General features: G+C 46.2%; 1 protein-coding gene across 1 annotated transcript; it reads left to right on the forward strand.

Annotated features, from left to right (window-relative positions):
- The first annotated feature begins 125 nt into the window (after positions 1-125).
- On the forward strand, positions 126-17,044 carry LOC136642125 (bMERB domain-containing protein 1-like). The gene is made up of 6 exons (XM_066618363.1): positions 126-204; positions 4,331-4,451; positions 14,736-14,809; positions 15,655-15,769; positions 16,554-16,627; positions 16,926-17,044. Exons 1-6 carry the CDS (start codon positions 126-128, stop codon positions 17,042-17,044), a joined length of 582 nt encoding a protein of 193 aa, XP_066474460.1.
- The last annotated feature ends 4,460 nt before the right edge of the window (positions 17,045-21,504 follow it).

A 21,504-nucleotide genomic window follows, 5' to 3' on the forward strand; every position in this document is an offset into this window, starting at 1 on the left:
CACTTATCTTTCAAGGTGGGGGAAGGATCTCTGGCTTCGTTGCAACCTGACTCCTTAGCAGTGTTCTTGCCTAGGGAATTCCGAGGACTTAGAAGAAAGATTTCAAATCCAAACAAGGGACAAGGATGGAGAAGGAGAGCAAGGCATCCACCCACTATGGATCCCTGGAGTCTACCAAGTGGAGTGCAGCAGATGCAGGCAAAGGTGAGAGAATACTTTGCACACCTGGCATGTGGCTGTGGCCAGCCGGCTCCTTGTCCTCTGTTACTCCCCCACCCCTGCAGTAGGCTTAAAATTCCTGCAGATCGACATCTTGAGTACACATTTGGTGTGCAGACGTACATATATGCGTGAGATATTTCTAATTGCTTGCTTCTGGTCTGCTGTTTTGCTCTCTTGGAAGTTTCCCAGCAGTGGAGTGGAGACGGAAGACCCCATTCTTTCTCCACTCCTCACCCCTAATGGGGCTGAAGTGGGCATTAGGGCTTCCTGGGCCACCTCTCTAATTCACTGGGAGAAGAGCCTGTGCAGATTTCTAATAGGCAGTAGTAGGCAGAGAGGAAAATCGGCTCCTAGGCACATGAATCAGAAAAGCTGGCTGTGGACCAAAAGCTCTAGTCCATGCTTCATTCACAAAAATGCATCCGGCACAGATTTTGGCAGGTAGGAGTTTGACTGCTGGTCAGGCTGATCTGGAAAATCCCCAGCACCTTCAGGGAATGCCCTGATGTATCTGGATTACAGGGGGAGAGAGACCAAGAATTACCATGGGTTGTCCCTGGAGGTAAAACATGTGCTCAGTTATTCCCAGGAAATGGAGCACCCCAAAAATGTTCCTGGAATAGCTTGAGGTTAATCATATCCGTCTCTCCTCCCCCCCCCCCAATCATTCATTTATTTCCTGAAAGAGAAGCAGTAGCCTGTGAGGGCTCCAGACAGAGAATTACTCCTTCCCAATTCAGCTAAAACTCACTGATGTTGTCCCTGATGACAGACGGTGAGAAACTAATGAGAAAACTTCAGATTCCTGAATGGCAATGATGCACTTGGTGATTGCATTTCTTCTTTCATACCTTTCCGCATCTACCATCTTAGAGTAGCAAATGTGACTTGAAAACTCGGTGCAAATGATTTGAGATGCTAAGTGCAGCACAGATTAATGGTTAGAGCAGATGTTCTGGGACCAGGATGCTGGAGTCCTTTCCCCTCAGTGCATATCCTCCCCTGATTTAATTTGTTTAACCCAGGGGTGTCAAATGAGACCCTGGAAGCAATCTATTCGTCCCCCATTATAATTGGACTCTCCCAGCTTGATAATTACGCTCTTTCCTACTTGAAAATATGAACAAAAATGCCCATGTTCCCTTCAGTCATTTGCAGCTAATGAATTTCTGTGTAAGAACAAAGTGCTTATTTCTGGCCATCATCTGCTTAATGATGTCACTTCCCTCCCTCAGTAGGCACCATGAATGCTAATGTCAGCCCTCTGTATGAAACGAGTTTGACATCCCTGCTTTAAATAATACACAGAGGCAGATAAAGGCAGGAAAATGACTGACACACCCACATCCCTCTCTCTGCTAACTTCTGCCCGAAGTGCCTGTTTCACCTGTTTTCATGATAAGGCAGGTCCTTTCATTAAATGGTGAGTCTGGGCCTTTTGTTGAGTTGTAGCCAGGGTTGGCCCAAGACCGCCTACTATCCCTATTACTAGCCTCTGCTTCTATCATTCTCCAATGTTAGAGTTCAGCACTCTCCTCCTCTCCATGTTTCCTCTTCCTCTCTGTTCCCCTCTTCCTTTTCCAATCTAGAGAGAAGAAAAAGAATGAGGAACAGTGGAGGCAAGTAGGCAGACAGAAGCGGGCGGTCCCCTCCAAACTGCTACCTGAGGGGACCACTTCAGTTGACTTCATGGATAGACTGGCCCTGGTTGCAGCAGCTCTGCAGATGGGTCACCAAGTTTAGTGTTAGGCAAGTGCCTAGGATGGCAGAATTCATGATGTATATACCCTTACACACATTGAGAAAGCAGCATGCTAACCTGGGTTCTCCAGTTGCTTCCAGCGGGACTATTCCTCCATGCAAACTGAGGGTACACCCAGGAACCACCTGTCCTGGGTGTCCAATGGAGATTCTTTGGTGCACACTCAGTCTACATGGGGATGCCCTTTTTCCAACCTCGCTCTACCTTGTTTAAGCCAACCAAATACTTTGAGCCAGCCATGACCAGGAGCTGCTACTGCTCAAAAACAGTGTGAGGTACGAACAAACAGAGCCAATGATTTGATTACACTTTTAAGGCTAGAGGGTATGAAACTACTGAGTTATGAAAAAAGAGCAACATTTCATTTATGAGTCAGTAAAAAGTGTCGGAATTGCTGCTTAGTTTTTGGGAGGGACCTTAGCTGCATGACCCTGGCAGAGGCTATGCATTTCTGATAAGTTCTTTCAATGCATGCATGGAAGGAGTCCATCAGATTTGGGGCTATGGCCTGTCATTTGCATTAGTTTCAGGAGGATCTGACCGAGTTCTTGGCATCAGGCAGAACCCAGTCAACATTTTGGACCCCTTTGGCATGGTTCACCATTGATTGACTGAGGCTCAAATCCTCAGTGCAACTTTCCAGCACTGGCATAGCTTTGCCAATGGGGCATGCACTACATCCTGCAGTTGGATGGCACTCACCGAGGCCTCCTCAAAGTAAGGAAATGTTTTTTCCCTTACCTCAGAGCTGCATTGCCCTTATGTCAGTACTGGAAAGTGGGTTAGGATTGTGCCCTGAGACTGACAAAGACCAAGTGGTTCAGTCTTGGCTATGGTGCTAGACACCTCTCCTTCAAGGCCTGTTCTTTCCTCTGGCCTGACTCTCCAGCACAGACCCTGGTGGGAGACCACCTGGCACCAGTAATGAAGTATTGATCTTGTCACTTGGCTCTGCTTTGTATGTGCAAAGTCAGCTGGGGTTGCACAGCTGGCCTCAGATGTTTGTATCAAATTGATACAATTGCAAGCCTGCCTTTCTGTCAGATCAAACTGTATTTCACAGGACTGGTCCAGTTAGTGAAGAACAGAGATCTGGGGGCCTGATGTGGGGTCTCTGTTTTCAACCATTGCCAGGTTCATTCTGTCTGCAAGTGAGAGAGCAAAACCAGTGGTACAAGAACCTTGTGTTGTGAATGGGAAACTGACACATGGTGGAGAAGAACCTAGGAAGCAAAGAGAATATTTGGACTTCCAACTTGAGATCCTGTGGATTGCAGCTTCACTGGATGTTTTTGTGCTCAAGTTTTCTATTCAACTTTTCTGTCAGAGAAGGAAAGGCGATGTTTATAAGCCTTCCAGCTGCTTGGCAAGGTTTGTAGGAATCAGTTATGTGGTTGAGATCAAGTACATTTCCAAGAGGTGCTCTAATCCAATTCAGATGAATTCTGAGACTATCACTAGGCAAAATTTTCCAGACCAGTTCTGGGGGTCGGATTTTTGCATGTTAGAAATGTATGGCTGTTAGTGATTTGTTACAGGAAATTCAGCCATCTTTGCTCAGGGCAGCACTTCTGTTGCAGGGATATAAGTTTTCGCTAATACTTTGCTACTTTGGCGAAATGTGATACTTTCCTCCTACCTCCTCCCCATTGGGGATTCTATTCCCATATGGAAATGTCATGGGCACCTGTTGAAAAGGGCTGAGATGTGAGTGTTGTTTAGGGATGAATAGCTGCTCACCCCATTCTTTTGTGTCTTCTGTGAATATGCTTTCCTTTCCCTCTAATTTTTTGCTTGTTGGAAGAGCCTGAGATGATCCTCTTCCTGACCTGAAACTGAAATGTCATTACGTTTGACCTCAACGCTTTCTGAAACAGCAGCATGTTGATTTGCTTCCTGAATCCTAATAATGAGGGAGTTTGCTTCCAGTGCCCGGCAGAGAGAAAGCAGAGTAGAAATCCGTAAGTAAGTAAGTACGTGAACCTCCCTCAGAAGGGATGCCTCTTGGAGCTTCCACTGAAAGGGACGTAGATACCCATTGCACACTAGAAATTCAGAACAGCTAGGGATATGCAGAGCAGAGCTAACGACTCAAGTGAGCAGGAAGGTTCAAAAGGCAGTTTCTAAAGAATTCTGGTTCCAGACCACTTAGGACTAAAGGCCAAAGCCAACATTTTGAATTGCGCCTAGAAACTAGTAGGGAGCAAGTGAAACTGCTTTCTTTTTCTACTTTTATATGGTTGGTAGCTGTTTTTGGAAGGGAAAGCTGGGACAATTTTTTTTTAACGTATCATAAATTCTTGCAAAACTGAATTTCTGCAAACTTAGCTTCTGTTCTTCTTTCAGAGGATGAAATAGTATCCATGGCTGACTCCACAACTACCATCGATGACATTGAAGGGGAGCTCTTCAAAATAGAGAGAATCCGTGAAGTCCTGGTGCGGAGAGAGTCAGAACTCAGATACATGTGAGTTGGGAACTGAAAAACTGGGTCGGGGGAGTGAGCAAGGTGTAAAGTCCTTCTGGGACTCATTCCATCTCCCCCCCAAAAGTATGTTAAATGGTGGGTTATTTCAAGTTCTTCCTCATCCACTCCCTCTCCAGACTTCCTCAGTTTCCTCTAAGAATTCCCTGTCTGAATATGTCATTGCCATTTTTGCTAAAGGTTTGATTGTCTTCAGTATCTCTTGTTTTCTCCCAATAACTGAGTCTGTGGCTACTCTTTTCAAAAGGAATATATATAATGTCACATGAGAGACCTCCAAAACAGCATTAGGCAAATACTGTCTCTCACTAAGCCGGCTGCCGTGTTTTTGCATCTGAGGTAGCTTCTGTCAACTTCCAAAAAAAAAGATTCACTCCTCACTTCAAAGTGTCACATGGCTAGGATGACCCTGTCAACCCACTATTAGCTTCAGTTCAAACAGTCAAAGAATGGGGTTTTCCCCCCTTGTTTTTATTGTACAGTTCTCCTGGCCACATAGTACCAAATTTTAGGCACAATCTTCTTCCCTTGAACTCATGAGTTTATATCATGCATCAGTTCTGCCCAGGTTTATATCATTTCTGTAATTCATGTGAACTTTTGTTGAAAAGCAGCATACAAATTGCATTTTCCAAATAATTTCTTCTCGACTGGAATGTATGCATCCCCTCCTCTATTATTGTTTTCAGTTATGTTTATTATTGAAGGGGCAGGCTTGTCCTGCCATCCTTCTGGGGAAGGGTACGTTCAGGTGCCACCCCCAAATTCCACAGCAAGAGTATGAGAGGGAGAATTGTGTCCCCTGGCCCTGCCTCCATCCAAGACTGTATATTCAAATGTCCATACAGAGCTGATGTGCTGGCATAGGATGCAATCCTAACCAACTTTCCAGCACTGAAATAGCTATGCAAATGTGGCGTGCACTGCAGTGGGGAGGCAGTCAAGAAGGCCTCCTCAAGATAAGGGCATGTTTGTTACCTTACCTTGGGGCTGCATTGCAACTAGGTCAGTGCTGGAGAGTTGGTTAGGATTGTGTCCACAGTGTGTCAGATCTGTACCTAGCTTCTTTGTTTGCTTTTCTTTGCTCCATATGTTCTCTGCAGAACCTGGAGGTTCTGTTTGGATTTATGGCTAACAAGTGGAGGCCAGACCTATCTCATATGTTCACTGTCTGAAGCAGAGTTGGTTGGGGTTATATGTATGTGGTTAACAAGAGCTGTCAAGGTGGTGATTTTGCTAGGCTCATGGACAGCTGAGAAACCAAAGCAGTTTTTCTGCTCATTGGGCTCCTTCCTGTGATGTCCAAGATAAGAGGTGCATCAGTTCATTAGGTTCAGTAGCTCAGTTTTTGTATTCTCTAGTCCATTTCTGCCTCCCATGTGAGTTCTTATCTGTTGTACTCCTGTTAGCTGTAATTTAAGAGTTCAAAGGCTGCATTTGACAAGGACAGAGAGAATCCTTTCCCTGGACTTTGATTTATCTTAAATGTCTACCCCAAACTGGCATCTTCCATCCAAACAAGCCTGTGGGTTAGTGTCTACCCCCTTGAGAGTTCTTCAGGATGCAGTGAACACTTCCAACAGATTTTGTTGCTGTTGCAGTGCAGACTTGCTGATTTTTAATTGCCTTTTCCTTCCAAGCACTTCTTAGATATCTGGCATCTAATGAATTGTCCCACACAGCCTCCCACACTGGTGGTTTTTGATAGTGACCCCATGTGATTTTCTCTTCTGACACTGGCATTTCTCAAAGTAGCCTAGTCTTGTCCTCCCACTTGAGGAAAACCTGCAGAAACAGATTCCTGTTTATGTGGACATTGCTTTGGATTTGAAAATTTTTTTTGGATTCATGCTCCATTTAAAATAACTTCACTTTTGCAGCACTATGAAGGAGCTGAAATGTTAGGACAGCAGACAACTCCTTTCAGATGGTCACTTTTGGTGCTAGTTGCTCAAGCAGAAACAATAGTTTCACTAGGTGTGGAGTGCACCAGGTGACACCAGCAGGAGGTATGACACCAAAATGACTGTTGTAGGGGCCCAACACGGGGGGGGGGGAGAATCAGTGACTCCTACTCTGATGGGAGAGGAGGAGGGCAAGAGATGACTATGTTGGTTACTTGCCCCTTCCTTTATTGCTCAGCTCACAGGGCAGATGGGGAGATTGCTCAGCTCACAGCAGCAGAGGATCTGCCTGCAGGCCAGTCTCAGAAGGTGGGCCTCGCCACATGTCTGTTCTCTCGGGAGGGAGCTCAGGGGAAGGGAAGGGTGCCACTATCAAGAGTGTGATGGGCCAGGGGAGATATTGTGGTGGGGGTCGGACAGGCCGTTACAGGAGAAGGAGAGTTCATCGTAGGCAGATCATCTCCCCTTCTGGTCCTTCCCCCAATTCCCAGATGCCTGGTGGTCCTGGCGGTGAGTCCCTGAATCTGAAGCTGCTGCTTTTGAATGCCAGGTCGGTGAATAACAAGACCTGTATCATCCGGGATGTGATCCTGGATGAGAAAGCCAACCTGGTATGCATTACGGAGACCTGGTTGGAAGTAGAGGGAGGCGTTAGTCTCTCTGAACTGTGTCCGCCAGGTTTCCAGGTGTTGCAGCAGCCAAGATTGCAGGGACAGGGAGGGGGAGTTGCAGTGGTCTATCGTGAGTCCATCTCCCTTACCAGGTGCCCTGTCCAGCAGTCTCCTGGGTTCGAGTGCTTGCATGTTGTGTTGAGAGGGCCGGACAGGATTGGGATTCTGTTGGTGTACCGCCCGCCCTGCTGCCCAACAGTCTCCCTGCCTGAGCTGACTGGGGTGATCTCGGGGGTGGCATTGAAGGCCCCCCGCCTGTTAGTGCTGGGGGACTTCAATGTTCATGCTGAGGCCCCTGCAGCAGGTGCAGCTCAGGATTTCATGGCTGCCATGACAACCATGGGCCTGTCCCAGAAGATCTGGGCCCCGACACATACAGCAGGACACGTGTTGGACCTGGTGTTTACAGCTGGGCATGGGGGCAATGATCTGGAGGTAGAGGAGATCAACATCACTCCGTTGTCATGGACAGATCACTTCCTGGTAGGGTTTAGGCTTGTTGCGACTTCCTACCTCCGCAGAGGCGGGGGACTGTTTTCTATGGTCCGCCCCCGGAGGCTAATGGATCCTGAAGGTTTCCTGAGGGATCTGGGGGATTTTCCCACTGCCAAGACTGGCGCCTCATCTGTGGCCCTGGTCGACCTCTGGAATGGGGAAATGTCCAGGGCTGTGGATGAGATTGCTCCGGAGCGACCTCTGCCACGTCGCAGACTCGGAGCGGCTCCTTGGTTCACTGAGGAGCTGCGAATGATGAAGCGGCAGGGCAGGCGTCTAGAGCGATGGTGGCAGAAAACTCGCGATGAATCTGATCGGACATGGAGTAGAGCTCATTATAGAGCCTACTCCGTGGCGGTGGTAGCAGCGAAGAGATCGTTCTTCTCTGCTACCATTGCGTCTGCTGATAGCCGTCTGGCAGAGCTGTTCCGTGTGGTGCGGGGCCTCCTTCATCAGGCCCCTGCGGTAGTCCAGGAGGAATACACGGTCAGCCGCTGTGAGGTGTTTGCCCAACACTTTGCAGATAAAATCGATCGTATTCGTCACGACTTGGATGCCACATTGACAATGTCTGACGATGTCCCCCTGGCAACTGCTTGTCCAGTGTTGTGGGATTCTTTTCAGCTTGTGCAGCCTGAGGATGTGGACAGACTCCTTTGGAGTGTGAGGCTGTCTGCCTGCCTGTTTGACCCTTGCCCAGCTTGGCTGATTAGAGCTGCCCGGGGGGGACTGGCTGAGTGGACGGGGAGGGTGGTTAACTCTTTTTTAATGGAGGGGACGTTGTCGCTCGCCTTGAAGCGGGCGGTGGTTCGCCCCCTCCTGAAAAAGCCCTCCCTGGATTCCACTGTGTTGAATAACTACCGGCCAGTCTCCAACATCCCGTTTCTGGGCAAGGTAATTGAGCGGGTGGTGGCAGCCCAACTCCAGAGGGTCTTGGATGAAGCGGATTATCTGGATCCTTTTCAATCTGGTTTCAGGCCGGGCTTTGGGACGGAAACTGCCTTGGTCGCCTTGGTGGATGACCTACACCGGGGACTGGACGGGGGAGTGCGTCCCTGTTGGTCCTGCTGGACCTCTCGGCAGCTTTCGATACCATCGACCATGGTATCCTTCTGGGCTGATTGGCCGAGTTGGGAGTTGGAGGCACTGTTTTGCAGTGGTTCCGCTCCTACTTGGAGGGTCGGTCCCAGACGGTGGTGCTGGGGGATGCCTGTTCGACACCCTGGCCATTGAGGTGCGGGGTGCCACAGGGTTCAATTCTGTCCCCCATGCTATTTAATATCTACATGAAGCCACTGGGAGAGGTCAACCGGGGGTTTGGAGTGAGGTGCCGTCAATATGCTGATGACACCCAGCTCTCTCTCTCCTTTCCTCCAGACTCCAGGATGGCGGTTGAGGGCCTGGAGTGCTGTCTGGAAGCAGTGAGGATCTGGATGGGGGCTAACAAGTTGAAATTAAATCCGGATAAGACAGAGGCTCTCCTGGTTCGGAAATCCTCAATGCAGGTGCTGGATTATCGGCTTGCTCTGAATGGGGTTGCACTCCATCTGAAGGAGCAGGTTCGCAGCTTGGGGGTCCTCCTGGACTCGCAGCTGCTCCTGGATTCCCAGGTGGCGGCTGTGGCTAGGGGGGCCTTCGCTCAACTTCAGCTGGTGCGCCAGCTGCGGCCATACTTGGATCGTGCAGACCTGGCCACGGTGATCCATGCCACGACATTGAGGTTAGATTACTGTAACGCGCTCTATGTGGGGCTGCCCCTGAAGACGGTTCGGAAACTACAATTAGTACAGAATGCGGCGGCCCGTGTGGTCACTGGAGCCAGGCAGTTTGACTCTGTCAGTTCGCTTCTCCGGGGGCTACATTGGCTGCCCATTCGTTTCCGGGCCCAATTCAAGGTGCTGGTTTTGACCTTTAAAGCCCTTTGACTGCTCTGGGCCAGGATATCTTAGAGACCACCTACTCCTGTACAATCCGGCTCACCCTCTCAGGTCATCAGAGAAGGCCTTTTTACAAGTGCCGCCACCCAAGGAGGTCCGGGGGGTGGCTGCAAGAAATAGGGCCTTCTCGGTAGTGGCACCAACATTGTGGAACTCCCTTCCCCTTGACTTGAGAATGGCTCCGTCTCTTGAGAGTTTTCGGCGAGGCCTGAAAACACTGTTGTTTATACAAGCCTTCTGATTTCTGGCCTTCTTAACATTTTTATACATCTTTTAGCATTTTACAGGCTTGATTCCTCTGTGATTTGCTCTTTTATTCTGTCTTTTATCTGACTACTGTTTTTATGGCCTCTGTAATGTGTTTTTAAATGTTTTTATCTGCTATGTGTTTAATGTTTTTTAAAATCTGTTTTTTTTTACATGTTGTTAGCCACCCTGGGTGCCTTTAGGGAGAAGGGCGGGATATAAATAAAGTTGTTTATTATTATTATCATCATCATCATCATCATCATCATCATCATCATCATCATCCTGTCAGAGCCCCAGGTTTGGCCCCTTGCATCTGGCAGTGGGCTGCTGCTGCACTCCCTCATTGCTGCTGGAGAAGGCAGGCCTCTGCATGGAGCCCCACGGTTACAGCGGAGGAAGCAGCAGACTTTCCTCTCACCCATGGCATCCAGCCCCTGTGGGGTACGCTCACCAGCAGTGTCCTCACTGGACTGCCAGTTGACACCATACTACACAGGGTGATGCCAAAGGGCAGAAGCACATCTCCCAGTTGTTTCTCAGAGACCCAGTTGAGAAAAATTTATCCTATAATGGTATTGCAAAGTTCCAGAGCCCACCAGGTGAAGAAGGCTGGAACCTTTCCCCCCCAAATTGCATTTTCTTATTGTTGAGCATTTTGTCATGCCACTGCCCTATGTGCAGTCTGAAGTCCAGCACCCCAGACACAGAGCTGCTACCTTAATTTCCCACCAGTAATTGACTGCACCCTCTTATATACGGAAATAATGGTGGTGGGATGGTCATGGCTCCTAGGAGTTGTGGGAGGTTCTTTGTTTCAAGAAACTGGAGTAGGAGCAGCTGCAATATTAGAGAGGTTGGTGGAGTGAAACAGAAAGTTGAAGTGAGCTTCATAGGGTTGCCAGATTCAGAAGCATGAATGAAAATTGGGCACCCAACACTCAAAACCCGTTTTGGAAATCTCTCAGCTAAATTCATAGCTGTGAGTTGGAAAGCCTAGTTCAGTGTAGGTACTATCAGGGCAGGCCCGTCCATGAGGCCAACTGAGGCAATTGCCTCAAGCAGCTTGGCAGGGGTGCCTACCTCCATCTGCCCACTCAGCTCCACTGCTGTTCTTCCTCTCACTCCTTGACTGGAAAAGGAAGATATGGACAGAGCAGAAGGGGAAGTATAGATGAGAGGAGAGTAGTGGGCAAGAGCTTTGAGACACTCTGCTGTCTTCCACACTTCCTCTTATACACTGTCTCCTTCCTCCTTTTGTAGTCCAGGGAGAGGAAGGAACAGAGGCTGGCACATCACCAGGTTAGGGGGGGGGGAGCTTTTGGTATTCTGCTTCAGGCACTAGGAAGTCTTGAGCTGGTCCTGGCACTGAAAGATTGAGTTCCTGAAAATGGTTCTGCTGCCATGTCTACTCTGGGTTCTGCTTGGATGTTGGCCATTTTCTGCAGTAGAGAAGCATAAAAAGTGCCAGTGCTTTATTGGAATTTGCTCATTACACTAGAAAGCAATGAACTTCCAGTGTGGCTCAGAAAGAGAGGCGGGAAGAAGTATTGCAAGTCTAGGTGCCAGTAAGACAACTGAGAGCTCAAGGCAGAAGCTGCCTTGCTCCACTGCTACAAATTCTACTCTAGCAGCCAAACCAACAGCCATCTGACTGATTAAACAATAAGTGAAAAGGGTCTTTTAGTTCAGTGAGGAAGTCCATTGGAGTATTTCCACAAGCAATGCTAAAAATGCCTTTTGTTCTGGAAAGCATTGCTTGAGAGTGCAGTTTAGATGGAATAGAACATAAGAACATAAGAACAGCCCCACTAGATCAGGCCATAGGCCCATCTAGTCCAGCTTCCTGTATCTCACAGCAGCCCAGCAAATGCCCCAGAGAGCACACCAGATAACAAGAGACCTCATCCTGGTGCCCTCCCTTGCATCTGGCCTTCTGACATAACCCATTTCTAAAATCAGGAGGTTGCGCATACACAGAAAGGAAGGGAGAGTGTGCATTTTCCAATGGTGAACATTTGAGTCAGTGTAAATTTTCCTTTCAAAATACAAAGTGGGCATTTAAGTGTGAAAATAGCCTCATAGCTTTGTAACAAAGTGGCAGGCAGTGCCTCACAGGGCTGCAATCATAGACCATTAAAGGTTATTCAGAAAGTATAGTATGTTGTTCTCCAAGGAGCAGTTAAAGGGAGCTATCCATGGTTCTGTCCTCCAACTGCCTAAGGTCATTTCAGATGAGAAAATAAGCTTCAGAAAGCTGAGGATGCCACTTCAGCAGCAATATCAGTGATCCTCCACACTGGAGCGTGGCTGCAATGTTGTTTATCATTTGAGAGAGAGAGAGAGAGAGAGATGTGGACTCCAGTGCTTGAAAGGGGAAGCATAAAGCAAGTGTTTGTGTTGAAAAGCGAGTGTGTTGAAAAGAAGAAGGGACAAAATAAATAAATGGCTGAAAGAAGACAGTTCATGACAATGCTTACACAAAGAGTGGGCTGGCATTGCTGGCCTTTGCTACTTTCTTTTTTTTTGAAAGGGTTGCTTGAGTTGTACAGCATGATAGCAATTGATCTTCAAAGAATTCTAAAATAATAATGAAATATGACCTTTAAAAGGTTCACAGAAGGATGGAACCTGGGGAGAAGGAGGTGTGTTGTGCATCACCAATGCTGTGACTGGTGCCCGTTACTCTTTGTCACACAGTACTCATGGTCTCCATGTGTAAATGTGTTGACTGAAGGTAGGGAATCACATTCTCCCAGTGCAGGATTTGGTTCCTCCTGAGGATCCCTTGCTATAAATAATGTTTCAAGCTCTGAAGTCTGCAAAAAGAGAGAGAGAGAAAAAAGCCCTATTAGAATTAGAACATTAACTACCAAAGGCTCAGGAATTAAATGGCATAGAAATTGAGCTTTCAGTCATCATTTAGGGCTTCCATATTCATCCTAGCTTTTTCTAATAAATGGTCTGAGCTATGCTGTGGATTAATTACCACATCAAAAGATGTGGGGGGGGGGAACTGTAAGTTGGAAGGTTGCTAGAAAGACTGCATAATGTAATGCAATTAGATGCAATATTCTGGTGCACATTATCCATGTATGTTATGCACAGAGTTCTTTTACTGCAGAGGCTGTGTGATAAGCAGACAACCGGGAAGGATGACACATATAATCACACCAAACCAGCCAATTCAATGCACTGAGGGATATTTATTTAAATCAATAGATCACGATAAATGCAATTACAAGGCAAACTGCAGCGAATATAAAACAAAAATGGAAAATAGAAAGCATGTACTAACCCCATTTAAAATGCCAATACAAAGCAATCCAGCACTTAGATTACATCTATTCCCTTGCCACTCAAATGCTACCTAATATGCCACATATTTAGCTTATGTCTACTACATTTGCTATAAAACCATACAGTGCTTGGCCCCAAATGCATTGGTACTTCTTAGCATTGCAGCCGACATGGCATAACTTCTGCTCACTCTGTAGCGGACCTCCGTAGCCTTGCGCCTTGGGGCAAAGGTCTGTGATGGCACCCCCTTCCAGGATGCTGCCATCTCTCCATGTGAAAATCCACCTTCCCCCACTTACCTGGAGCACACGGAGCCTCGCATGACTCCTAGACATGTCGGGGAAACCTCCTGAAGCTTCCCAATATTTTAAACTGTACTTTTGGCAAACCGGAAGCACAGTTTCCAACCACATGGGAGCCTCAGGGAGGCTTCCACACGGTCCTAGAGGTGCGCGAGGCTCTGCACCTGGGGCATTTACCCCATTCATTTAATGGCAGGTCCGTGACGGTCATCACTTTTATTGGAACACAGAAGATGCTGGATCCTTGACTGTCTTCCAGGTAGCATTATAAGTCCTAGTGACTGCATTACAAGTCATTTCAGGCTGGGAGATAATGAGATTGCATAAGTAAATTTGAGAATTTCCACCTTCAAGCAGAGGGTAAGGCTCCCGAAGGCTCCTACTTGTCCTTTTGGAGAGACCTTTACATACCTCTGGCTGTTAATTATATCATGGCATCAAGATGGTCCTAAGACAAGAGAGGATATGGCAATAAGAGTAGTCAAGTTGGAGGGTCACCAAACTATCCAGGGAAGGCGGAAACAATGACACAGGTTTGGCAGATTCATGGCAGCCAAGAGGAGGAGTGACACAGGGAGGAAAAAAACCCAGCAAAAAGGATTAAAAAGGTGCTCAAGAGAGCAGTTCTCTGGAACAGCTGACCAAAAGAATGAGACAACATGAGTGTATCACAACTGCCACCTCAAAGACTGAGCTGCACTGGAGCTGGTCACTCTCGTTGTGTGCTTGAGTAAGTTTGATTATTAGGTAGAGATGAAATTGGCAAATTAACATAGAAACTAATAGGCAAAGATAACAGAATTAATGATATGTCCTTTGCAACCAGAAAGTTTTCATAATATTAGCATTTGTGTCTCAAGACTGATTCAGGGGCAGTGACCAAGACCCCCTTGACAAAGATGCCTGGGCTGGGTTGGCCTGGAGCCTGATCAACTCTGGACCAGTAGGAGAACTGGTTCAAAAAGCCATCTGACCCAGTTTAGAATTGGAATTAGCCTGTTGAGCTAATGACAAAGCAGACAATGCTCAATTGTCCTGTCTATATTTAAACCCTCTGTTTAAACAGGACCCTTCTGTTTAAACAGGCCTTCTGAGTTCTTGGCCTTTTAACATTTTTTAACATCTTTTAATATTTTTTTTTTTACAGGCCTGATTCTTTTATGACTTGCTGCTGCTCTATGCTCTTTTTACCTATTTTTACTCTGACTGCTGTTTTTAGTATGTGTTAATATGTTTTTATTTGTTTTTAAATTGTTTTTAATATGTTGTAAGCCGCCTTGAGTCCCTTCGGGGAGAAAGGCGGGGTAGAAATAAAGTTATTATTATTATTATTATTATTATTATTATTATTATTATTATTATTATATATTTTGTCCTCAGCATTTTGTTTTGTTTTCCCCTGTCTTTCCAGGATGGATGACATCCAGCTTTGCAAGGAAATCAGCAGGTTGAAAAAGGAATTGCAGAAGCTGATTGCATTGCCAGGTAAGGTCACTATCCACATCAACTCACCCACAGATCAACATTTTTGGCCTTTGCTTTTGTATTGAGCTTCATCGGTGCCAACCCCAGGTCCCCAATACAAATTTAGATCTACCAAAGGAAACACCAGATTATCATCAGATCTAACCTCACTTGTCCTCTTCTTCTTTTTGCCCCTCCCTCCACAATGCCTCTGAGGTAGGAAAGGGTAGAAAACAGGCAGCCAAATCCTTTGTGGACATTCATAAGATGCTTTCGGGCTATCACAAAAGGCATCATACCATATCATAGAACTGGGCTGCCACCAAAAGTGGTGAGCAGCTGTGGCTCCATTCTAGCAGACTCTTCATGTCCCCTGGCACTGGTAAGTCAGCAGGAGGGCGATGCTGCTCTAACAGGTCAGAGAATTCGAAGAGCCATTGCAGAGTTTGGGGCTGGATAGATCAGTGAACTGATTCAGTACATGGTGGCTTCACATGTTCAGCAATTTCTAATGAAGATTCAGGGATCAGAACATCTCGAGGTGAGAAAGCTTGCGGTATATTCAGCATCTAGTTAAATATATATTGTGATGGTGGCTACATTATACATACTTCAGTAGGGATGAAGCTATAGAACACAGAATTTGCAGTAACCAGGGAGGCTCCCTCACCCTGAACAAGGTTCCCAGCTCGGATATCTTATGAGTACAAACAGGCTCCAAGAATCTGGAGAAGAGCAGTCCTTCTGCGTGGAGTCATGGACTGCTGTCTGCTGCTGGACCACAATTCAGTATTATGGCAGTTGCTTTCACAGTTCTTGCATCACCCCTGCCATGAAACTACTGCTCTGTTTCTCCTTTGTTGTAGAGAATAAAAAATCTAAAGAGGACAAGCAGAAAGAAGAAGAATTAGTGCAACAGATTCACAAACTTGTGGAGACCCGGGATTTCCTGGTGGACGATGTGGAGTTTGAAAGGCTCAGGTACGCATGGAAAACGTCAGATTGGGACTTTTTCTATGGTAAAGGGAGCAGTGGGAAGCATGATGAACATGGGGATGGGTGAAGGACGGCAGCCATACTTTGCACTCAAAACATAGTTCAGATTCCAACCAAAGAAATCCAACTTTCTTCATCAATCTGTGCCATTTATTATGGGCCACAGTGTTGGAAACTTCTGAAAATTTTGAAAATACAGTGTTGGAAAATTTTGAAATCCTGTAGAGCAGTGGTTCTCAAACTTTTCAGAGGCCTGGAGGCTGCTGCCTGATTTATAAATGCCAAGGGGTGTGGCTATAATGGTGATTGGGCAGCAGTGCTCCCTCCCCAAGTTCCAGCTTGTTTAGCCCTTGAGGCAAATAGCCTGATCTGCCCCGTCAGTTTTGAAAACCACCAAAAACTGAGTGACAACCCACTGGTGGGTCCCAGACCCACAGTTTGAGAACTGCTGCTTTAGAGAGACAGAAGAGCAAGGAACAAGGACTTTGAGTCGCGAGAAGACAAAGTGAGCTGTGCATGGCGCAGGAGCACCTCCCTTTGTAATCTTGCAGATCCGTCAGTGTTCCAGTGCTCTAGAAAGGAAGAGGTTTTTTCCTGCCAAACTAAACATGTTCTGGGACTAGGGAAGGACAAGTTAGTGTTTTCTACATGGGAATTTGGAACCCTAACTTGGGGAGTCTTGACTTCTGCCTATCTGGATTGTAACCGCACCTTCAAAGGTGATGCATATCCCATCCACAGAACATGAACCCATCTCTTCCTTTCTCAGAGAACGAGAAGAAGACAAGGAAATGGCTGAGTTCTTGAAGAACAAGCTTTCCAAAACCTGCCTGTCGAAAGCAGGTAGGTGTTGGGCGCGGAGCCTCCCGTTTCCTTGAACCTCCCTTTCCCCTGCCAAAGTTGGCAGTAGCTGCTTGTCGACTGTACTTTCAGTGGCAAATTAGGGTTTGCTGCCATCACCAAATATGTGAAATGGCCTTCAGAACAAATGTGAGTTGATTCTGAGCCAGTTTCAAAACTCCTTTGGTTTGAATGGCACTGGCACAGGAAATCTCTCCTATATCCCAGGCTAATCTGTGAGTCCCCTTGTGGCCTTGCCACAGCTGTCGTTCCCATGGTAATAGCTGACTGTTTTTCACAGCTCCTGCAAAAGAAAAGAAGATGACATCAAGGGGACAACAAACCTCTACACCATACGTGACAAAGACAGGCCTCACCCTCCTGAAAGAGTGCTGTGGCTTCACTTGCTCTGTTATGTAGGCAGGAGCCATTGCCCAAGATACATTCGTGGATAAGCCCAGCCCCCTCCTGCCCCCCCATCCCAATCAACAGGATCCATTCAAACCATAGCAGCTTCACAAACCTGTGGAGCAGAAAGGAAGGACTTCCTTAAGGATGCCGCTGAAAGTGAAAGTGCACATGGAAGCCACTGAAAGGAAGAACCACCCACCCACCTGCCTCCCGCAACCAGTCTACGTAAACAGACTGCAGTGTGCCAAAAAGCAGAGACCGCCTGCAGAAAAGAGCCAAACAATGGACAGAGATGAAGCGGGCTGCCTTTTCCACCCCGTACATTAAGAAGCAGAGACATGGGCACTCTCTATCTGGATGCCTTTTGCAGGTTGGCTACAGGACGAGGATCCAGAGAGGATTTTTGGAGTGAGCATGAAAAGTTCTGACATAGGAAAAGCAAAGCAGAACAAAACAGTGCAGAGAGACTGAGTTCCTCACTCTATTTTTCAGACAATCTAAAAGCAGGAGAAATCGGCAGAACTACCCCTGCCCCCTACTGCCCAGTGATGTGGAATGTTTTCCTTCCTCATTCATTCCCTGATTAGCAGGTTGCATTCAAACAGCTGAGATCCAATGAAGTTACCTAGCAACTGCGGGGCACACAGTCTCTCACTGCTCCGTAGCCTATCTGCAAAAGCCGCTTCCAACTGCACACGACTGCTTAAGCTGGCAGCATTAGCCTTCAATCATTGCCCAGCAGCACTCTTGCTCAGAAAGATCAGCTCTTCATTCTTGTTGCGTTTACTGCAAAGACATGTGGCTAATTAAGGGCTGCTTCATACATGATTTTCCTATATAAGAAGGGGTAATATAGATGTAATGTACAGTGTCTGTGTGTCTCCACTGCTATGAGTGAATGTGGAATATGTGTGTGTGTGTGTGTACAAGTATTGGGAACCTGCAGTCAATTACAGATGTGGCAGACTAGACATTTGCATAATCTTCACACATTTCAGGGTGCTGAGGTGTGCATGTGTTTGTCGTACATCCTGGTAGGAAAAACGATGTGTTTTAAGCACCCTGGTAATGATGGGTTCTCTTCTGTTTGAAACTTCCAAGGCAAATTGTGACAGCATCTACATTTCCAAACCATTTTCAAAAATTGGGAAGCTGATATACAACTGGACTAACTGTAACTCTGCCGAGCGCTCCTGGAAACTAATTTTTTTAAGTTAGCCTCTTTCGATTACTTCATGCGCTTCCCTCAGTGTCAAACAGTTGCTCTTTCTCAAATCATGAGAAATTCATGAATACAGTTTTTGTATTTGAAAACTGCCTTTTGGTCTGTTGCCCTTCCTCTGGTGCTGCCTCACTGCCAGAGCCACCCCTCATGTAGGGCAAGTGGGGCAGCCACCTTGGACCCCATGCTTTCATGACCAATATAAGGCCACAATAGGGGGACCCCCACTGGTTGAGTTGTTCTGGACTCACATCCTTCTAGGGACTGTTCTGCTCACCACATTGCAAATATTTCCAATAGTTTGAAGTTGGGCACTTGTACCCTCTCTGTGAATCGTAAGCTTAAAGCTGGAGACCAGACAGTTCATGAAACAGGGGTCAACAAATTCCTCTTCTCCAGTTCCCTCACCCACTAGTCTCCAGGCAGTTGCCAACTCCTGGCAGCTTCAATCTTCCATTGCTTCTGCTATCAGCAAAAGTGATAAATATATATGTTTTGTATAGCAGGGGCAGGCAAGGCCAAGAGCTTGTTGCCTTGGTATCTGGCCATCTTCTTTAGGATGCTACTGGGTCCCTTGGGAAAGGGCTGGCCTAGGCCATGAGCCTGAAGCTGGAACCAAAGCTCTGAAGAACCTCTGTGTGCCCATATGTTTGTTGAAAGTGCTGTTTCTAACCAGATTAGCATGGGACCCCTACTTTTGCATCATATCCTTTTTTTTTGTATTTGACAGTTTGTAGGATGTGTTCTGGAAATAGAGTTCTGTTGTTGGTAGATTCTTGGTGATTGCTAGGGATCAAACGCCAGAAAAGGGCAAAGACCATGGCTAGGAAGTAAGTAGGTCTCACACTAGCTTGAGGAGCTGTGAGTAAGGGACACTGATGTGGAAGTAGTATATCATTTTAGAAACACCACCCCTCAATACAAATTAGATTCAAGCCTAGAGGGCTGCTGAAAAACCCAGATCACAAACCTGGTGTAATGGCATCACCCTCCAGCTGGGAGGGGAAACTAAACTAAACTAGTGTCCAAACTAAATGAACAGGAAGTGATTAGGAGGAAAGGGGAGAGACTGCCATTCTGCAGGGCAAAATAACACAGGTTGACACTTTGTACTACCACATTCACCCAGCACAAGCCATATGATCCATACCAATGAGCAAAGGTTTCAGTAAATCCAGGGAAGGAAATTCAGCCTCAGGTAGGTTCTTGCATATGTAGCCATTTGTATATGCACTTTAGAAGTTTCATCCTTCTTTGTCTTTCTGACTTTAAAAAGAAACAGCTGTCAGGTACCCAGTTAAATCAAAGCTGTCTTGCTTTGAGCAAAGAGAAAATGTCTCACGAAACAAAATTCACTATACTAGAAAGCACAAATAATACTATTATAGGGAGGTTTAAGAAGACTTAATTCTGTGGTAGCAAAATCCCTTATGAAACTGTGTTTCCTGGTGGAAGCAAACATCTGGTGGTCAGGCTCTCCTCATACTACATCTTTCCAGTCCTTTGCCTAATTTAAAAACTTCTTGGCCTGCTTTGTGTGCATTGGGTTGTTCTGCTATTGGTGGTGGTAGAGGCACAATTGAAGAATCTTATTAAAAACTCCGAGCTGCTCCTTCTTGTCTCCCAGGAGGTGTCTGAAATCATTAATATTCTTTACCCCTTTGTACAACCAGTCTGGAGACTCTTAAATCAGCTTTTCATCCTCAGGGCCCTTTCATGCATTACAGCAGCCGCTTCTCCATGGTTTCAACCCAAACCAGTGCTACAAAAGCCAAAGGTGCAGTGCCACATCAGCAGGCTCAATTGTGCATGTCTTTCCCACACAATAATTGCCTCTCTGGGACCAGAGGCAATGCCTAGGTGGACAGGACCTGTATGGTGAGCCCTTCCCACATAGTGTGAACCTGGGCAAGTGAAGAACTGTGTGTGTGTGGGTGGGGGGGACAAGCCCTTGCCAAAGCACTATAGGACCACAATATTGAAGGTTCCAAGAGAGTCTAGCCCACTACTTGCCACTCTTCCAGTTCCTCTTCTGCGCCATCCCCCTTTCTTTTCCAATCCAGCATGTGAGAGGCACCGAGGCTGACGTATCACCAAGTAATGTGGATATGTATATGGATGTGTGTATAATGTGGATATGTATATAATGTGGATATGTATATAATGTGGATATATATATATATATATATATATATATATATATATATATATATATATATATATATCCACATTAAAGGGGAGCATCATTTGGCACATGGCTCCAGGTGCCAGGAGGTCTCGAGACCTGCTTCCACTCACATGATTCTGTGATTATCACTTTTCAATCAGTTATTAAAATATTGGACACAATTTGTGATATCTTTCCTTTCCTCATCCTGTATTTGTATACAGGTAGAACTAATTTCATCTACAGTAATATCTGTTCATTGCTATCTCATACCACAAGCTCGTTAATAAATTAGTATACAATTGAGTCATTCATCCCATTGCTACTATAAAAGTATTTTGTGTTTATCCAATTATTAAGAAGACGTGTCATCCCTAATAGGTTTGCTTTTTGAAAGCATCATGAAGATGAGAAGGATCTCTGAAACAACATACCCCAAAATGACAGGTCCGCTACTACACACCAAAGGTTGAGGGACAGCTATTTAAGGAGACGATATGAGCCTCATCTGCTTTTTGCAAAATGAACAGAACCAGCAAGCAGGCCAGCTGCATTTTCTACCAGCAGCTGAACTGACATAATGGAGTACATCATTATTCAAAAAAATATATTCTGAAGGAGGAAGTTCTTCTGGTTAGAAACAAGAGCATAGAACAGGAGGGGCAAGCTGGGATTTTGCATCACTGAGGTTTAAACCAGAGGGCTGAGGTTACAAGTAGAGCAACAGAAATTTACTGCTTACCACCTAATCTGCGTGCCAACCTCACAAATTACCTCCCCCCATTAAGATAGGGACACTCCCCCCTCTTTCCCAGTGTTACGTCACCCTGTGGGTTCCATCTTCTGTAATGATGTGCTCTCAGCAGTTTGGGTCTTGATGTTATTTTTCTGCAAAGTTGCTAAGCTTTCCAGCTGGCCAGCTTCCCAGTGTGATCTCCACACCGTGGGCTAAGTTGGAATAAAAATAACCACCTTTTATAAAACTCTATTTTTCTGCAGAGTGTTTGTATTTTATTAATACTCATTTAACGTGATGACTTTGAAATTAGCAGGGTTGTTCTGCTCTGGAAGATGTGTTCC

The sequence above is a fragment of the Tiliqua scincoides genome, chromosome 2, assembly GCF_035046505.1.
Source record: "Tiliqua scincoides isolate rTilSci1 chromosome 2, rTilSci1.hap2, whole genome shotgun sequence".
Taxonomy (NCBI): domain Eukaryota; kingdom Metazoa; phylum Chordata; class Lepidosauria; order Squamata; family Scincidae; genus Tiliqua; species Tiliqua scincoides.